An 18,510-nucleotide genomic window follows, 5' to 3' on the forward strand; every position below is an offset into this window, starting at 1 on the left:
ACAAACATATAAACCAACTATGAATACAAATAAGCCATAATTACATAACCATTGGTTCTGTTTTTGAAATAAGTGGGTTTTGAGTTTCTTTTTGAAAATGTCAATGGAGGTAGAGTATGAAATAATGAGTAGGGAAGTCATTTCGGGGGGGGGGGGGGAGCGCACAAACAGAAAAAGCATGATTACTGCAATGGTTGTGGGTGCGAGGGCCAAGTTAAACATGGACAGGAGCTGAGTTTCATGAGGGGTTTTAAAATGATTTTTAGGTTAAGGGGTCCAAGGACAAAGTCTTTAATAATATCTCACTGCTTATTTTGTGGGGAAGTGAAATTTAGATTGAATATTATTAGCTGTGTGCATGGGCATAATCAGGCTTTCAAATGCATGAAAGAAATTTTGGGTGAAGTTAGGTGCAGACCATAGGGTCAAAGAGAAAAGTCTGTGTTAAAAAAAAAAAAAAAAAAGAAAATGAAATTTTGGCATCTGAGCTGTTATAAATCAGATACAAAATGTAATGCAGTCAGACTTGATAAAAAGGTCTGAATATGACAAGATTTTGGACAAATTGTTGTCAAGATATGATTGAAGGCGAAGATTTCATTGTGAATGTATGGGTTTGGATCTGTAGAATTATGTAGAGTATAACCTCACACTGAAGTATGTGCATTGATATGATATTGAAGGCGAACTAGCTGCGTAGATTTTGGGGAAAAGCACAAATAAAGTTACTGCACTTTTAACAGGCCATAGAGCACATATTCTGTACACACATATCAAATGGAGAGGTAGAACTTTTGTAAAAGACAATTTTGCGAGTGGTTGAATATGTATGAAATTTAGATCCACAGCAAAGGGATGAGAAATGAACATCCTCTTTAAGAAACGAGGAAAGCCATGTCGCACTTTGGAGAAGATGACTTTGAAGAAGATGAACTCTGCACTTGTGTCGTTGGAGCCAATATTTTAGGATGTTGTTAATTTTGCGTATACCAGTCTTACTCGCAAAAAAAAATTGTTTATAAAAAAGAAACAAAACAAAACCCCCCTCTGAAATATCTCACATACTATGCGTGTTATTTTATATACACTGCATCATCATTCTATTTTTGAAGGTTCCTGTTTGATTATTAAAGTAGATGGGATACTAGCAAAAAAAACCCACAAAAAACAACAACTACAACAACAACAAAAACGAAAACCAAGCAAAGGGTATTAATATTTTGATAGTCACGGAGTTATAGATTTGGGTTATCTTTGTAGGAATAATAGCTCTGTTTGTTGTGTACATCATGTAGTAATGCTTGGGATAAGAAGAGGTACAGGAACATTGGGGTGGGGGGGGGAGGCTAGGAAATGGGGGCCACGGGAGGGGGTTAGGGTATGTGTTTGATTCCTTGTGGGGGCGCCTGATCAGGGGTTCCAGGCCTCAGTGTGGTTCGTGTACTCTTTGCTTCCTGGGCCACATGGTCTGGCTGTTTGCTCATGCTGCTCGCCGCGAAACAGCTATGGAAATTTAAAGGCCACATGAAGTTTCTTTAACAGATAGACTATTACCACACATGCAAACTAGTCCTGTTTTGACAGGAATTTTCCTGGTTTTTCTTCTTCTTTTTTTAAGGAAAAAAAGAATTGTCATTCAACCTTGTATTCCTACAAGATATTTATGAACATCTTCTAAAGAGATGATGAATGGAAAATGTGTGAAATTCTCCCATTTATTCTCTTTCTTTAACTTTTGTAAGCAGCAGGTGTGTGGTATGCCTTTAATGAACAGGCAGTTCAAACGTTGATCTCATTGCTTGATTCCAAAGTTTATGTATATTCCTATTATGTTTTGTGTTTGCTTTTGTTTTTGCTTTTTTTGAACCATCACATAGATATATGGCATATATAGTACACATACCGATATAAACATATCTGTGCCTGTGATTAGAATCAGGAGTCAGGATCAGGGTAATTCTTCTTTCCCCAGGAAATGGTCTCTAAAAAAGAAGAAAGTAAGCATCATTGTGACTGTAACCATTCCTAGGACCCCCCCCCCCCCCTTTGAATATCTTTCTCTTTGGTGCATTATACCACGTAATAGCCTTGACAGCTATGTAAAATGATATCACATATTGTCTGCAGAGTAGCAAAATGATGCTAAGAACATCAAAAATGTCGGGGAAAATAAGCAGAGTGAGCAGTAGGTGAGATGCAGCTAATTTCAGGAAGGCTTTGCCAATTTAGGGAGTGGCATTAGAGATAACTGGCAGAGCCTTGAAATCCATGACTACTGTTCATACTAATTTGAGCCATTTGTACATGTTCAATAGATTCTTTGAACATGGGTAATGTTACACTGTACCTCATATCAATTAGTTGGCAAAAGCAAGATTTTCTGCAGGCAGTAGTTTCTACTCATTTTTCAGTCATGTCATCAGAACAATGCAAGGTTTGGGAGTACTGTATAATTGATTTTCTTTGTTAAGAAATGGCTGATACCAGAAGGAATTATTCACATTGTCACGATTCCCTTGAGATTGTATCCGCTGAACATTTCTTTGGTCTTGGAAATGGCCGAGCTTCACGAATCATCCCCGTTCTTGTTTTTCTTTTCTTATTCTTTTTTGAAGGCTGGGGCTGATTTGTATGCGAGCCAATAAATGTGATGTTCGTGATGTGTCGTTATACATGCATGACATGCAGTTGGTTGCTGCCAAGCGTAACGTGAAGGCTTTGCACGAATGCTCCTCCCCCTCTGTGAAATACCAAGGCCGTGTGGAGTGAGAGATTAATTTTTGATAATGGGTGTTCCTCATTAAAGACAACTTTTCTCAGAAGTCCTCGTTCTCGATCTATATTTTAAAGAACAGGAAAAAGGGAATCAATAATTAGTCAAGCTGATGTGAAAGTTGATTATGAGAAGCCACCTGGACCGAATGTTACCTCCAAGAGTGCGTGTGCAGAATATTGTAATTTGTGGGAGCTAAATCAGTCGTTCCCATGTGACTCGCCGCATTATCCTCAAGAGATGTATGGCACATTGTAGGGACGGACAAGTCTGATCAAGATTCATGTTCAGCCTTCGTTAAATCAAACCGATTAGGACAAGAATACCCTTTCCGTGGGTGTGTAGCGTGGCATTATTCGTATCGCTTTGTCATTAGTAATCTTGCATCAATCATGCCAATATTTGAGGCACTTTAATGATATGAGATTAATCAAGAGTGAATTTTTATTTTCTTGCTTTCGTGCTATTTCAGTTCTGCATATATCCATTGTAAAAAAAGGGGTCACATTTCACACGGGAGAGTTGAATTTCCTTGTTAGTTACGAATACTGCAGTTGCCATGGTGATGAGAAGAGTGCCCCTAGTTACAGCGTAGGTGCTGCATGCTGCGCAGGCTGCCGTTATTGTGCATTGCATGTGTTGTAAATGCCCCATAAAACATTATCCCGGTTACATGCTCTAGGTGGATGGATGTACATACAATGTATGATTTATTGCCAGCCTCTTAAAATCTCCCGTTTTGAAGGGTATGAAAGTTTACTTTCAAACATTATGATGTTGCCAAAAATATACCGGTCATATATTAACTTTTCCTCTTGCTTTGCCTCATCTTGTTTCTTCTCCTCTTCATCCTCCTCACCCTCCTCCTGCTCCTGCTCCTCCTCCTCCTCCTCCTCTTCCTCCTCTTCCTCCTCTTTCTTTTCTGGCTGTATTCCACCTTTCCTTCATCTTGTCTTTCTATTCCCATCTTCTCTTCTCTCCTCTGGCAACATCATCATCATCATTATCATGATCATTATCATAACTGCGATATGATTATCAACTGCAAAAAAAAAAATGCCCAAAATGTAAGACTTCTTCCTCAAATTTTCTCTCCATTCTTTGTCACCCTCCTTACAGGCAAACACTATGGTGTCTACAGCTGTGAAGGGTGTAAGGGCTTCTTCAAGAGGACCGTACGGAAAGACCTCTCCTATACGTGTCGAGACGAGCGCAACTGCATGGTGGACAAACGACAGAGAAACCGATGCCAATACTGCCGCTACCAGAAGTGCATAGCCATGGGCATGCGTAGAGAAGGTACGCTTGGTATTGCCCCACCTGCCCCCACCCCAATCCAACCCCTCCCAACCTGCTCCTCCCGACCTGCCCCTCTTGGACTCTCCCGTCTCCTGAATCAACACCTTTTATGATCTCAAGGAGTGCTTTTTCAATATCTCCTTCCTTTTTTCTGGGGGGGGGGGGCATATGAGGGGAATTTTGATCTTAACGAGTGGAGGCAAGGTCAGTAACTATTTGGGGGAAGCGTTCCATTTGAGATTAACATTGCTTTAGAGAAGAAAAGAGGGGCAAAAATACTAAACGATTTCCCCTTAATCCTCTAGGAACCGTGAACCTACATTGTACTGAAGATCACGAAAGGCAGTTGGACAAAAAAAATGGGCAGATTCCTTGAGACACCCTCATACCAACACATGCATGTTACACATGCGCACTCAGACACACACATAATTTGGAATTTTAGACCTGTACCGAGATTCATCAAAAAAGACAAACAACTGGCAAATCTTTTTGTTGTTGTTTTTTCCCTCAGTCATTTACTTGCAGATGGGAGGCTCCTGTTGGGATCCTCGATCTCGTGTTTTAAGTTACAAATGTGAAACTATCATTAACATCATCATGAAAACCCCACCGTAGAAGTTTTCATATGTTTGTGTCTCAAGCCAGGTTAGTCGGTATCTAAGAAACTGTATTGTTTTCCAGTCGACACGAGAAACTGGAAGAAAAAAGAGAGATCCCAGAAAGATGCTATGCATGCATGTCAAGCGTGCTAATTCATTTTGACAAGTAATAAAAAGTGAGGTGATGAAAAGGTCAGATGTAGCAAGGAAGAGATAGAGATAGACATAGGGACAGAGAGAGAGAGATGTAGGTTGATAAATAAGGAGAGGAGGTATTCTATGCATAGTTTGGTGGCCTTGATGGAATAGATCTATAACGATGAAGAGAATATATGCACTTGTTAGAAATTCAGATTTGCTCTCATAGAGCAGAATTGTCTCTTACCAATGTGGAACAAGGTGATTTACAAGAACGAAAGAAGGTCCCCCCGGTGAAATCTATTCTGAGTAATATCTCTCTGGGGAGAATATAGCCTTTTGTCAAGGCCTTCTCGCTGTAAGACGGCTACTGTAAAACGAGGAATGTTCATGTGCATTTTAAGTTCGCGAGAGCCAAGAATTGCAAAATTAAAATGCACGCGAAAGTTCTTGTCTACACGATATGCATTGAATGTTGAGGCAACTCGGGGAAAATGTCATGCCGCGAAAATATTATTTTATAGTAAAACAGGCAAGTGAAGCGAGCCCAGCCGAACGCGACAGCGTAAAAGCCCATTAAGATCTGTTTCACACATTATTATTCATGACACATGAACCCTACTGAATAGTCATATTAATGGGTTCTGGTCGACCAATGGAATGGCGTGCTCCCCTCATCCTCCGCCTTGGCGTTGTCTGGCCTGTTCGCAAGCCTTACTGACCACCCGTGGAGGTCTGCGGCATGCATTCACTGTATGCAAATCTGGCTCAGGTAGACAGACACAGCTTGGTTGTATTTTGCTCCCGAAATCGAAAAGCGAAAGTTGGTACAAGTGTAATTCAAAGAGCTAACAAAAGGATGGGAAGCAGATCTCAAAAAGGCCCTCGCGCAACCTCACTCGGCTGGGCTCTCTTAACCATACAGCGAGAGGGCCTTGACAAAAGGCTAGGGAGAATGTGATAGAAGGCAATGTGGAAAAACACAACAACAACATTTGGATCCTGCTCCGTATGTCATAGTAGACAGTCTCTCTTTAAATACCAATATTTCCCAGTCTCCAGAGTTCTTGCATGATGCATGGCATTGTAATACCACATTGCATGGACAAGTCCTGCATAGACTCTGCAACAAGAAAGCAGAATGATCATTACATATTCTCATACTTCCTACGGTCCTGGGTCCTTGATTACTGCGTATGCCCAACTTCCCGACAGTTTCAGGAGTGGTTAGATACGAGGGGGCGGGGATGGAGGTGTAAGTGCAAATACTAATAGGGTGTAGTAAGAACGAATGATGTAATGTAGTATATCGCTAGGGTATGATATTCATCATTTGGGTGAGGTGAGAAACTGGTTACATTTCTTTCAATGGTATTTTTTATGTGCATGCTTTGTTTCTATGATTTTTATTGATTTTGTTTTTGTGTGTGTGTAACATCCAAGATGAATGTAAATAATAAACATTGGAAAAATTAAAAAATTGTGACCCATGAAATAGATTTCACAATCAAGGATCCACCAAAGTAAAAAACAAAACAAAACATGTCTCTGTTGAATGAATGATGTGGTAGAAATTCGAAGTATGAGGAATTATGATAAAAGTGACGATTTTTTTTTCGTTTGTGTGGGCTGTTTCCCCTCCAATCAATGTGACTGATGTAACCAGCTTGTATCTCTACTGCAGCCGTACAAGAAGAGCGCCAGCGCAAGGACAAGCCGACGGGAGACAGCCAGGTGGAGAGCACGAGCGGGGCGAGCAACGACATGCCCGTCGAGAAGATCCTGGATGCCGAGCTGGCCGTGGAGCCCAACCAGGGACCCTTCGTAGATGCCCCGGTAGGACTTTTAGCGACGGAGCACAGTGAAAATATATATCCGGCTGAAGTTCTATGACATATTTGCCTTAAATGTTTTTGTCTTCGTTCCTCTTTCTCGTTGTAGAGTGTGCAGGTGAAACAGGTCGGTTAGAAGTGATTTTTTTTCCTCTAGCGAGTGGTTGATAAAATGTAACATTTTCTGATAATGAGCGTGTTGTATGCTAGCTCCTCCTGAAAGTACTAGTACACTTTTGCAGAGGTCCATAAAATGCTAAGATCGTAAAGCAAAACATTAATTCTAGAAGCATTTTATCAATATTATCAATAATCGATTATGAAAAATTATGAAGCAACCATGATCAGGTATGCTCTAAAGACTTTAGTACTTCCACCGATCCTTTTTGGCTAATATTCTGCATTTCCATCTTTACCAGGAAGTGCATTATCATAGCATTATGTCACACATTCTCGTGCATATGTGGTACTCTCATAGCAAATATTGACAGTTTTGCAGTCATATTAGGACTATATTTTCCCTACAAGTTGAAATGAGTATGGCAGCTCTTTGGAGCCTTGGCCAGTGGATCAAGGCTGTTTCTCGTGAGGAACCAGGTTGGGAACCAACTTATAATGGAAATTACCGATAATCCTATTAAAATTAAGTTTGTGATTTGAGATGTCTGTAAGGTGTTTTTCCTCCTCCAACCACACTTCTGCTTTGTGACGCTTCGCTCACTTTGGTTTCTCTTGCGCCATGCAGCGAGACCCCGTGACAAACATTTGCCAGGCTGCCGACAAGCAACTCTTCACATTGGTGGAGTGGGCCAAGAGGATCCCACACTTCACAGAACTGCCCCTAGACGACCAGGTCACGCTCCTCAGAGCAGGTGAGTTGAGATTCTCTTCCAGTGATGAGGGCGGCGGACAACTTCGGCCGAGTCTGGTCCCTTTCGTTAATTCTCTTTTTACCCAAGGTCCCGAATACTGTATTTGTCACACGTTTTACAAATAGGACTTGAAAGACATTTTTGCATCCAGTCAAATGCAGGATGGAGGAACGCAGCAATGGAATGAGAACCTGGAAAAGCACTAGGGGAGTGCGGACCTCTGCCAAGCAGCTCATTTTTACCCATATTCACATTTGCTTATAAAAGCCCTATTTCCCAACCATAAAGAATCCTTTCTAGTAGCTCTACCTTTAGCTTCCTGCTGCACCTCGTACATGCACTCAGTGTGCGTATGTGCAGCTTGAATTCCCTCACTTGTTGGCCCTATTTGCCAGTGATAAAGAATCCGTCACAAAATTTGAAAAAAAAAAAAAAAATCTTGGATCCAGATGATGGTTTGGATCATTACCGAAATTCAATCATCCGTTACTTGTGTCTTATCAACTTCTCCTGTAAATTTCATCCGAAATGGTTCACAACTATTTGCGTTATTTTGCAAACAGAAAAAAACGAATCAGTGCCGTCAAAAACATGACTTTCTTGGGGAAGGTAATAAGCATCATCCTTTTCAAGAAGCTAAGGAGTGATTTTCCACCTAGGAGATAGTACAGATTGCTTTTATGTTACAGGAGGCAGTATTTTGGCTTGTCAGTCGCACGAATAACAGCTAACTTGGTGAAAATTCCAAAACGTAGAGCCGCTGTGAAGTAATGTTGTGTATGATGAAATCTTTGAAGGCTTCCGTGGTGGTCAAACGTTGGATGGTAGAATCAGGGATTGGGTAGGCCCTTTTCAGGGCCACTCACATACTCAAGAAAGAATACGTGGTGCACTGTGAAGCCTTCTACCACCCAATGTTGTGTATGCAGTGTACAGGTTGCCCTCAGGTCTAGTGTCGAAATATTTCTTTCGATCCTGGAACATGAATAGATGATCGTGAGCATGTCACGAGTAGTCGGTCTCATCTCTCTAGTCTTCACTGACCTTTGAATCTCAGTCAGACGTATACATTTACAGTTTGGTCCATCTTGCATCGGTCCTCAATTACAATGACAAAATTTTACAACTACTAAAATACTTGGGAGAGCGCAGACTTCCGCCAAGCAGCTAATTTCCACCCATACACACATGCTGAAAATTGCCCAATTTCCCAATATAGAAGCCTTTTGTTAACGTCATCAGCTTACAACTATGCAGCGCCTCACCCATGCAGAGCATGCGCTTTAGAGCACATATGCAAAACGTCAAATACGTGCATCTTGAACTCCAGAGTTCATTGACCCTAACTGCCAAAAGATAAAAAGATCTCTCAACAATCCACAAAAAATCCCAGATCACTACCAAAATTTAATCATGTGTTCCCTGTGTCATTATCAACTTTTCCTGCAAGTTTCATTCAAATCTGTTCGCAACTCTCTGAGTTGGTTTGCACACTAACAAACAAACAAACAAACCAATGCCGATGAAGACATAACCTCCTTCCTTGGCGGAGGTAATGATTACATTTGTATAGCGCTCTCGTGAACTATACAGTTGTTTCACAGCGCATTACACAAGTGTACATCACATCATGTATAGCACAAATGCTAAAATACATAAACACTCCATATCTATATGATATCTCTTTAATTGTGTATACCCAAAACAATTTGAAACCAATTTGAAAACATCTGAAACCAAAAAGAACTTATCAAAATTAATACTCCCATTACAAAAACACATAGACTGTACCAATGAGACTTGGGAACCAGAACCCCCCTGCCAGCACCCATACCACAGTGTGGGGATACGTCTGTTCCGTCGACGACGTCAGTGGGCGTCAGAAGAAAAAGCTTATATCCAACGTTGTCTGCAGCAAAGATAAAATTACCCTCTCGGCACACCTTTTCCTGCCCATTGCTTGGAATGTGGCTGGGAAAAATTTGTATCCTGAGAAGCTTGTTATCAAGCGGTGGGAACACTTCACTTACACCCTTCTGAAGTCGATGTCTAATCAATCAAACTTCAAATGGACCTCTCAGAGATGTTCCTCCCCCCCCCCCCCCATATATCCTTTCCTAAACTGAGATGATGACTTGAAAGAAGCGTGTAGGGAAAATTCTGTGGAGGAATTGTGTTATTTGTCTTTTTTTAGCCATTCCCCCCCCCCCCCCAGCTTCTGTCTTTGGTCCAATCTAACCGGAAAAGGTGACACAAGATGATTATGTTCACATGATAACCTTACCGTCACTGATAACAAACTTGGCTCCTTTGCCATCAGCTTGTTCATATCGTCTGTTGAGAATGAGAAGGGCGTTAAGTGGTCGTGAACACTACGGGTTTAGTGGCAACTTAACGCCCTTATCATTCTCAGCCGACGATATGGTGCTTCTCATCAATAATACACCCTGTAGTTTTCCCCAAACGACCTGTGCGTGGCGATGGTGATAAAATCCAGGATAGCAGTGTACCCAGTGTAATGACCCCCCGACTTTCACGCTTAGTGAGCGTTTGTGCAAAATTTGAAATCGACAAGCAGACGGTGGCGACGATTGGTCGTTTTTACAGCACAGCAAAAACACAGAATAGTTGACCTCCCTTAGGATGCATAAGACTCTTGTTAAGGAATAATAGTGGTGCTGAAGCAACTTGAGGTATTCACTTTACGGGAAGTAATTGAGATCTGGCAGGGGTCAAGCGCAGCCATGATTTTATAGCTAAATGTGGATCTAAATATAAATTGGGGATCTGCTAAAATGATTTTTTTTCCAGATCTCTATGTTGAAGAACCTTGACGGGAGTTGGCTGTAACCGAAGAGCCTATGCTTAGATGAACATATCGCTGATACATGGCTGATGGCGCTAAAGATGGTTTTCATATATACCCCAGTGGGCAGCGAATACAGATTTATTCAATCAGACTACCCATGATTCCTCACGCTACCTCGGTCTTTAGATTCCATTCATGCCTTGTCTTGTTCCTGCCTGACCACAGGCTGGAACAAATTGCTGGTAGCAGTTTGCCTCTGGATTGTTCGCTAGTAATGAATAGTTGGCTCGACGTAATGGTATTTTTTACCCTTTTTATTTTATTTTTACTCTACCTTATCAAAACACTAACAATGAATATTGCATATGCTGTCATTTTCACGTACAGATATTTTCACAAATGACTTGATCACAGACATTTTCGTGAGATGTTGTTTTCGCGTATTGACACAAAAGCCTTCATAAGCACACTATCACCTTAGTGCATGGTGACGTTTTCGCATGTTGTTAAATTCGCGGTCCAACTGTGATTCGCAAATTTTGCGAAAATTAAACCCTGGTGAAAATAACAGCTTATACAGTAGTGAAAATTTGATAAAAAGATGTAACAACAAACCAGAAAAATGTAGTGTCTTGGAAGTGATGTGTTTCAAACCAGTCTGTCTTTATCTTCTTTGGTTTTCTGTGACGGCAGGCTGGAATGAGCTGCTGATAGCGGCCTTCTCGCACCGATCCATCCAAGTCAAGGACGGCATCCTCCTTGCCACCGGTCTCCACGTACACCGCAACAGCGCGCACAGCGCCGGCGTCGGCACCATCTTCGACCGCGTCCTCACCGAGCTCGTGGCCAAGATGCGCGAGATGAAGATGGACAAGACGGAGTTAGGATGCCTGCGGGCCATCGTCCTCTTCAACCCAGGTACGAGAATGTCGCCATCTATTGGCAAAGCTGTCCTGTTGTTCATAACATACATAACAGGAGGGCTCCCTGAAAACTTGAAATATCTTCATTTTCCTACAAGAGAATACAGATATCATTGAATTGTTTGTATTTGTGGTATCTTACAAATTGTCAGTTATCAAATTGCTAGTTTTTCTCTCTTTTATGCACTAGATTGGTTCGTCTTTTCTTGCTTTTTGTTTTTAAATTGGGGGGTGGGGGTGGGCTGTTGTTTCATGGTCGGCTGTGCCAACCACCACGTTTGTTTAAACACGAACAGCTGTCTTTACAGTCACTCAGTCCCTATAGACGTTATCTTGTGATAGACACAGGAGTGACGTTTATCAGGAAGGTGATCCAAAGGCTTGACACCAAGGAAGCTGTTTGTCATCCTTATCGTGGTGATAGGCGTGTGTGTGCGTGCGTGTATGTGTGTGTGTGTGTGTGTGTGTGTTGTGTGTGTGTGTGTGTGTGTGTGTGTGTGTGTGTGTGTGTGTGTGTGTGACAGAAGCCAAGCAGCAGATCTGTTGTTTTCACTGAGATCAGAGAAAGATGAGAGCCATTTCTGATTTAACTTGTCTTTCATCTTTGATATCAGAGTAACGCTGGCATTCAGGTCATCTCCCCCCCCCCCCTCTATTTTTAGATTTTTCCAAAGGTTTGTTTTGTCTATTTAATGATGAAATCCTTAGTCAGTTAGAGTTAGTGAAAGGAAGAAAAGTATCTTTAACTACAGGAATAGAAAGCTTGAAAATTGAAGAGCGTGTGCAAGGTTTTAAAAGGGGACTCTCAGACACACCTAATCACACTATTCTACAAAAAAAGTGTTCTGGAAAACTGCTAAAACACCATTTCATGTTCGTGTTATGATCAAAAACTCTGCCATGATGCAGATGAAGTCTCGCTCTTTCAGAAAATATGAAAAACTCAGGATTTATCAAGTTGACCCATTTCACCTATTTTCAGTCATGACACGAAATCAGTGTGTGTGAATTTTTGTTGGTTGTGGTTTTGTTTTGTTATGCTCAGTCACATAATAATGATTATGGTCATGAAGTGTGCATTTGAATACTTGTAAGCAGGCCATAAATGCCCTCAGAAGCCCATAGCAATGATGAAACCACTGCTGCCAGGAGGACTTGAATCAGAGACTTTAAGAGTTTGTGGTCTTTACCCACAGAGCCACAAGGGCACTCTCTCAACTTACGATGATAAATTGACTTGATTCATTTCATTTTGTTTTGATTTTTACTTTGTGTTCACAAAAGTAAAGCAACAAACATAATTAAATTACAGTAATTATCACTATGCAGTAACATTTTGTCTTGTTATGATTTACAAACATATCTAAATGAATACTCCAGGAACATATACTTTTGCAACAAATGGCAATGCAAAATAGTCGTAGAAACCAAAGTGGGGGAGGGGGAGGCCTTAGAAGAAAAAACAGCAACAACTAAAGATGGAGCTCCGCTAATGAGAAAGAGATAGGGAAGAGAGAATAAGAAATACAGTTTGACCTCTTCAATCCGGACGTGTCCAGATAAGGGATTTGGCCAGATATGGGAAATTCAATGTTTTACACAGCTGCCTACCTAGTTGTAGGTACATCAGGTAGCGTACACTGAAACTCTTTCTTTGCTAAAATGGCTGTTATTTTGATAAAAATTTGGTGTCAGCGTACTTCATGTATATGTTACTTATGTTGGGGAATAATATGTAATTCATGTGGATTTGTTTAGAAATTTTTTTTGAGTTTGAAATCCCCCTTTTCCCCGTAATTATTAGATTGAAAAGAAGAAGAAAAATCAGGGCGAGGACGCGTCTGGATTGAGATATCCAGATAAGGGGAGGTCAGATACGAGAGGTAGGACTGTAGAGGAAATAGATGTGTCTGAATTTATGTCTGAATTGATGTGTCTGTTTCCCCCCCCCCCCCCCTGCAGATGCCAAGAACCTGACATCCATCCAGAAAGTGGAGGAGCTACGCGAGAAGGTGTACGCGTCCCTCGAGGAGTACTGCCGCAACCAGTATACGGACGAGCCGGGGCGCTTCGCCAAGCTCCTGCTCAGACTGCCCGCCCTGCGCTCCATCGGCCTCAAGTGCCTGGAGCACCTCTTCTTCTTCAAACTCATCGGGGACACGCCCATCGACACTTTCCTCATGGAGATGCTGGAGGCGCCAAACAACAGCTGAGAAGGAGGGCGCTCTTCACTCGTTTGAGCCTCTCTTTTTTTTTTTTCTCCCGTTTTTTTTTTTTTTTTTCCCCCTTGGCATGATTGGAAAGAATTTCCCGGGGGAAAAAATATATGTTAAAAAAAAACGGCTAAGAAATTTGTGATCGTAACTCTTTAGACTGTGAAGCTATCCATGGATCGGACTCGCACGATGCCCTCCACCTCCTTTAGTCCCATGTATACACATCCATGTGAGCAACAGCACCAGGGGGAAGAGGAAGTCCCCATCGATGTCATATTCTTGTGGAGTCCGTAAGGAACATACTTGTGATTTTTGTAAGTTAGTTGTGGTTTTTTTTTTCTTGTGTGACGTCAAACCACAAGTGTTCCAACAGGAAAATGAACTCATTTCTTGCGTAAGTAGCAAGCTCAAATTTTGATTTTGTGCGTAAGTTTGTTTGTTTTTTTCCTTCCCTACCTTTAAACACTTCATTTGGCCTTCTAAGATAGTGTGAGTAGTCATGCTACTCATCAGCATCTTATCAAGGAAAAACCATACATATTCCCTCCTCTCTTATGTCATATGATATGTATCAATATGGGCATGCCTCGCCCAAAAGTAAGTCAGTATATTCATTTTTTTGCCAGTCGACATTTACTGATATGGGAAGAGCATAATGAGAGGTATCGTATAATAATGTCACGAGCGAGAGCTGTACTTTGGTTGTGACAGTCATTTTTTTTTTCAGGTAATATCCGTGATATGTTGATTTTTGCCAATCTACGCAGAGAAATTCCACAGAGCCTGATGGCTGTAGTATGAAGTCAGTCGGTATCCACCATTGATTAGAACAGATCGAGGCAAGTACATACTGTATAAGCCATATATTTAGGGAGTCTAATTTTTCGTGAATTTGGAACTCCCAACAATTTCAAAAGTGGTTAAATTCGCAATTGTGGAGTATAGTAATGAACAGAGATAGGAATGCGCACATGTTGCATTCATGTTGGGATCAGGGTTAATATTTTTGCGTCTTGTTAAATTCGCAAATTGCACCATGACTCGTGAAAATTAACACAAAAAAAACGAAACCCGCAAAAATATATGCCGCATACAGCATTAGGCCCTTTCTCCGCACATTGAAGGAGTGATGGAAAGCATTCGTATCGTGAATAGTCGGAATCCACCGTTATGGTAGAATATTTGCACTGAGCCACCCGCCATCTCGTTCAAGCAGGACTGCCACTAGCCCCGTCTCCCATGCAAAGGGGCAGAGCTGGTGCTGGGTTGTGGCTGGTGGCAGTGTGAATTCTATCCCAGCCATCATGCACATATACGTTTAAGCGTGTGTATCGAAAGAGGACTCTATAATCTTGTGGCTCTGTAAATCCACACACTCCCTTCTCGTGCCAACGCAGAAGTGTGCCAACCTACCGGTAGTTCAGCGTCCTGCTCCCAATCTGCTCCATTACCCCCAGCAATTATAAAATACTCCCAACGGCATTCAGGCAAATGTCTTGACTTGTTTCGACATCCTTCACTTCGAGTGCATGGTTACATATGCATTATGGCTCAAAGGGTTCAGACTTTATAAATGAAACATTGTACCAACCTTGATCGGTTATGATGGATGGCAGTGTGTCAGAACATGATTTGGGACTGAAGCCAACGAGTGCTTCTTTGTAATATTTGTGTGATGAAATGCTAAATTGTGGATTTTGTGAGCAGGGACTGGTTCTATTCAAAGAGACGTTGTGTAAAGGGTATCCGGTCAACAGTGATGCGAAGTTCAGCGTCGCCCCCTCAGGAGGCAGTGGTATGTTCCATGATGTCCAGCTGGCGAAAAATTCATGAGTACGGCAGTGATTGATGCGTGATGCTTCTGGGTTGATAGTTCCTATACTCAAGATCTGCTAATAGATCAGCCGTTTTGGCAGCGGCGAATCTCGGATGACCTACTGGTTTTCATGACGAGAGCGGTCGTGACCTCTACGGCGAATTTACGATCTGAAAGGTTGAGGACAAAAAGTAAGACGCCGTCAGATGTCCTAATGGTTGTATTTTTGCAGACTGGGTGTGTACGTCATTTTGCGGTGTTCCGTGAAACGTCGGGGAAATGCATGATAGTACGGAACATCTGTAAATTTGCAGTGTTTCCGTAACACTGTCTTTACTGGGTGAGAAGAAATGAGGCATGCGCTGGCTGGGGATATGTGAAAATCCCTGCAATAGCCTTGTGTGACTGACTGCAGACAGTTCCCACATAACAGTGCGTGCCAGAATACTACACAGTCGTGTATTGCATATGCCAAGGAGAATGTGGATAAGTACACTTTTATCTCTCTGTTTAAGTCTGAGCATTTTCAAAGGAAACCTCACGCACACACAATTATTTGAGAATATAAAAGAACGTTAAATATTGTCCTTTGTGATTTTGTGACATGAGACATCAAGTAGCCGGCAAAGATTGAGTGCAGGTTAGAAATAGCTTTGAGATCAAAGTGGTTCACAAGTAAACTTTCAACGTAATGGAGAATTTTGCTTTAGACCCACATAGTTTTGTATAAGTATACAAAATTTTAGCAAGTAAAGTTTTATGAGTGTTTTTTTGTCTTTTTTTTTTCATTTGTCCAGTCCACGCAAGCAAGAAGATACTAGTATTTTCAACCAGTCAGATGGAAATTGTGCCATATTTTTTGCTTAAAAAAGAAGAAGAAGAAGAAGAAGAAGAAGAAGAAGAAGAAGTACTTGCCCAAACCGATATTTGACAGGGATGTGAAAGTTCATAATTTAATCTGATTTCGGTCTTTATAAATCTACCCAAAACCTACTTCAGACTTTTTTCACAGTGTGAAATGTTCACAGTTCAGTGCACTTCAGATCTTTTTTCTTAAGTTTCAATTTTTTTTTTCTTCAGATTTTATTTTTCTGCAAGTACTCTCACACCCCTACCTTTTACTGTGTTCCCAGTATCCCATCACTCCTGTCAGTTCTTGTCTTCATAAAAAGTTCTCTGCACAGATCACAATCACAGTCCGTCTCTCTTGATTGATGCTTAGCCTTACCTCCAGTTGTAGGAATGTGAAATGATTTTGTTACCAGGACATTGTCATTCAGTTTCAACCTTTATATACATCTTTGTTTTCATGCAGTCATGTCCTGTTCCTCCAATCTGTGAATTTGGTGAGTCTGCCTTACCTTAGCATTTGTCTAAATTTCATTATGAGTGACTGGACAAGTTTAGGTGATTTGCGCGTTCTCTAGCAAATGATTTTGTATTACGATGCGAAAAAAAAAAGATGAAAATGTGCAATAGATTTTAAGTTGTGTCTTATTTTGAGGCAAAAAAAAAAATAAAAGTGGAGGAAGAGAAAAATAGAGATGATGGTGTTCATTCTTCCATTTGTGAAACAGGGTGTTTGATTTGTACAATACGCTATGTGCTGTGACAGGGCTCGCAATTTCAGACATGAGGAGGGTGAGAAATCCGCCCCACAAAACTGCTAAATTCAAGGTTGTGATTACATTTATGTGTGGCAAGCAGAACAGACTTGTGACGTGGCTTTTCTCGCGGTTTCGTGTGTTCCTCCTGCACGTATTATTAACAGGAACGAAGGGCGTTGCAGTGTAGTGGCGTAGACGGAATCCTGTCTAGGCTGTCTTTTTTGTGAGATAGAAAATATGTACCCTCATTAGCTACAAACCACGCAGTGTGGACGACTTCCTTCATTCTAATAACCGAGGGACTTACTCTGACTGTAAGACGGCTGCCAGGCTCTTTGTAGCAGTCGTGATATTTGATATTCTGTTCTGGTAGGTGTCTGTTAGGGAGATTGTCCTTCGATAGTGTGTAGATCAGGGGAAGCCGTCAAACAGGAGGTGCACATGAGCGCATCATTCTCACTGACCGATGCTCTGTGTATGAGGATCAGACGAATTCTCGGTTTGCTGCCCTCTCCTTTGACCAACAGTATGAAAGGATGCACGTAGTCGGGATGAGATGCTGGAAAATGTTGATCGCCATGAGCGTGTCGCGCCGAAAACGTGCCACTTTCCGACGAAAGTGATCACGCCAACGTGTGATTCTCGCCCTCCCGCTATGGGAGCTACCAAAATGCTGCAAGAATCGTGCGGTGTTGCCAAATTCACCCCCGGTGGTGCAAAGGGTATCAATATTTCGTTTGATCATGCTGGTAAAAGAGTAACAGTTTTTTGAAGAGTTTAAATGCAAAAACCGATATAATTCACTTTTATCAACTGGAGGTGTCTGAGATTGAAGCTGCTGAAAAACAAAGAAAATAATTGAAATCAATGTGATAATTTTCATAATGTCTTAAAAATATTTCTTGTTACGTAACGAGTGCAGTATCATTTGAAATGTTTCATTTTTCTCTGTTGTTTGAAAATGACCATACACTAGAATCTCTGAAAATGGTGTTTATCTGCTCTTGCGTTCAAACTCTTCATGTTATTTCAATACTTTCTCTATCATATTATTTTTGGGGTGGTTTAGCAAGCACGAATTATATGTAGTCAAGTAGCAAGATTAAATGGAAGTCAGTGGCATGTACGTAATACAAGACATTAGATTTTCTCTTTAAATTATTTTTGTGTTGAGGAGGGGAGGGCCTGTCCCTAAGAGGGAGATGGCTCTAAATATGATACAATGCATGAATGTATGCCTGAAGTGATATCATCACGGATAGATTTCAAAATGTTTTACCGATTCTATGTCACCTTATGAGCAGAAGTGCACTGAAAACTACAACAACAACAAAGTCTTAGTAGGAATGCTTTTTTTCTCATCGTCACATTGAGTTTAAACAAAAAATGATAAATTTAGAAATATCCATAAAGATTGAATTTATTTGAGTAACCACCTGACGATGGCATCTTGTTTCAGCCTTTTCCCACCTTTTGGAAGTTTTAGGAAGTTCTGGTGCGGAATAAAGTCCAAAGGCCTCATTTTATGGCAGTGTTCCCCAACTTGTCATGTCGAGCAGATCCGCAGACGTAAGACACGACTGCAGTGTATTGCGCCCTCTATCAGATGTTATCAGTAAGGAA

General features: G+C 41.3%; 1 protein-coding gene across 3 annotated transcripts in view; it reads left to right on the forward strand.

The window, feature by feature from the left end:
• The window catches only part of LOC139721898 (retinoic acid receptor RXR-alpha-B-like), a 116,497-nt gene extending 100,327 nt beyond the window's left edge, over window positions 1-16,170 (forward strand). For 2 of the 3 annotated variants that reach the window (XM_071633219.1, XM_071633222.1), the window contains exons 5-9: window positions 3,893-4,072; window positions 6,479-6,648; window positions 7,390-7,516; window positions 11,019-11,243; window positions 13,211-16,170. In XM_071633219.1, coding sequence (XP_071489320.1) covers window positions 3,893-4,072; window positions 6,479-6,648; window positions 7,390-7,516; window positions 11,019-11,243; window positions 13,211-13,461 — 953 coding nt within the window. In that variant the 3' untranslated portion in view covers window positions 13,462-16,170. The remainder of the gene's footprint in view (window positions 1-3,892; window positions 4,073-6,478; window positions 6,649-7,389; window positions 7,517-11,018; window positions 11,244-13,210) is intronic. The other variant, XM_071633221.1, reaches the window with a different exon arrangement.
• Window positions 16,171-18,510: the final 2,340 nt, after the last annotated feature.

Source organism: Diadema antillarum, unplaced genomic scaffold (assembly GCF_040938485.1).
Source record: "Diadema antillarum isolate AM-2024a unplaced genomic scaffold, OU_Dant_1.0 scf00000151, whole genome shotgun sequence".
In the NCBI taxonomy this organism is placed as follows: Eukaryota; Metazoa; Echinodermata; class Echinoidea; order Diadematoida; family Diadematidae; genus Diadema; species Diadema antillarum.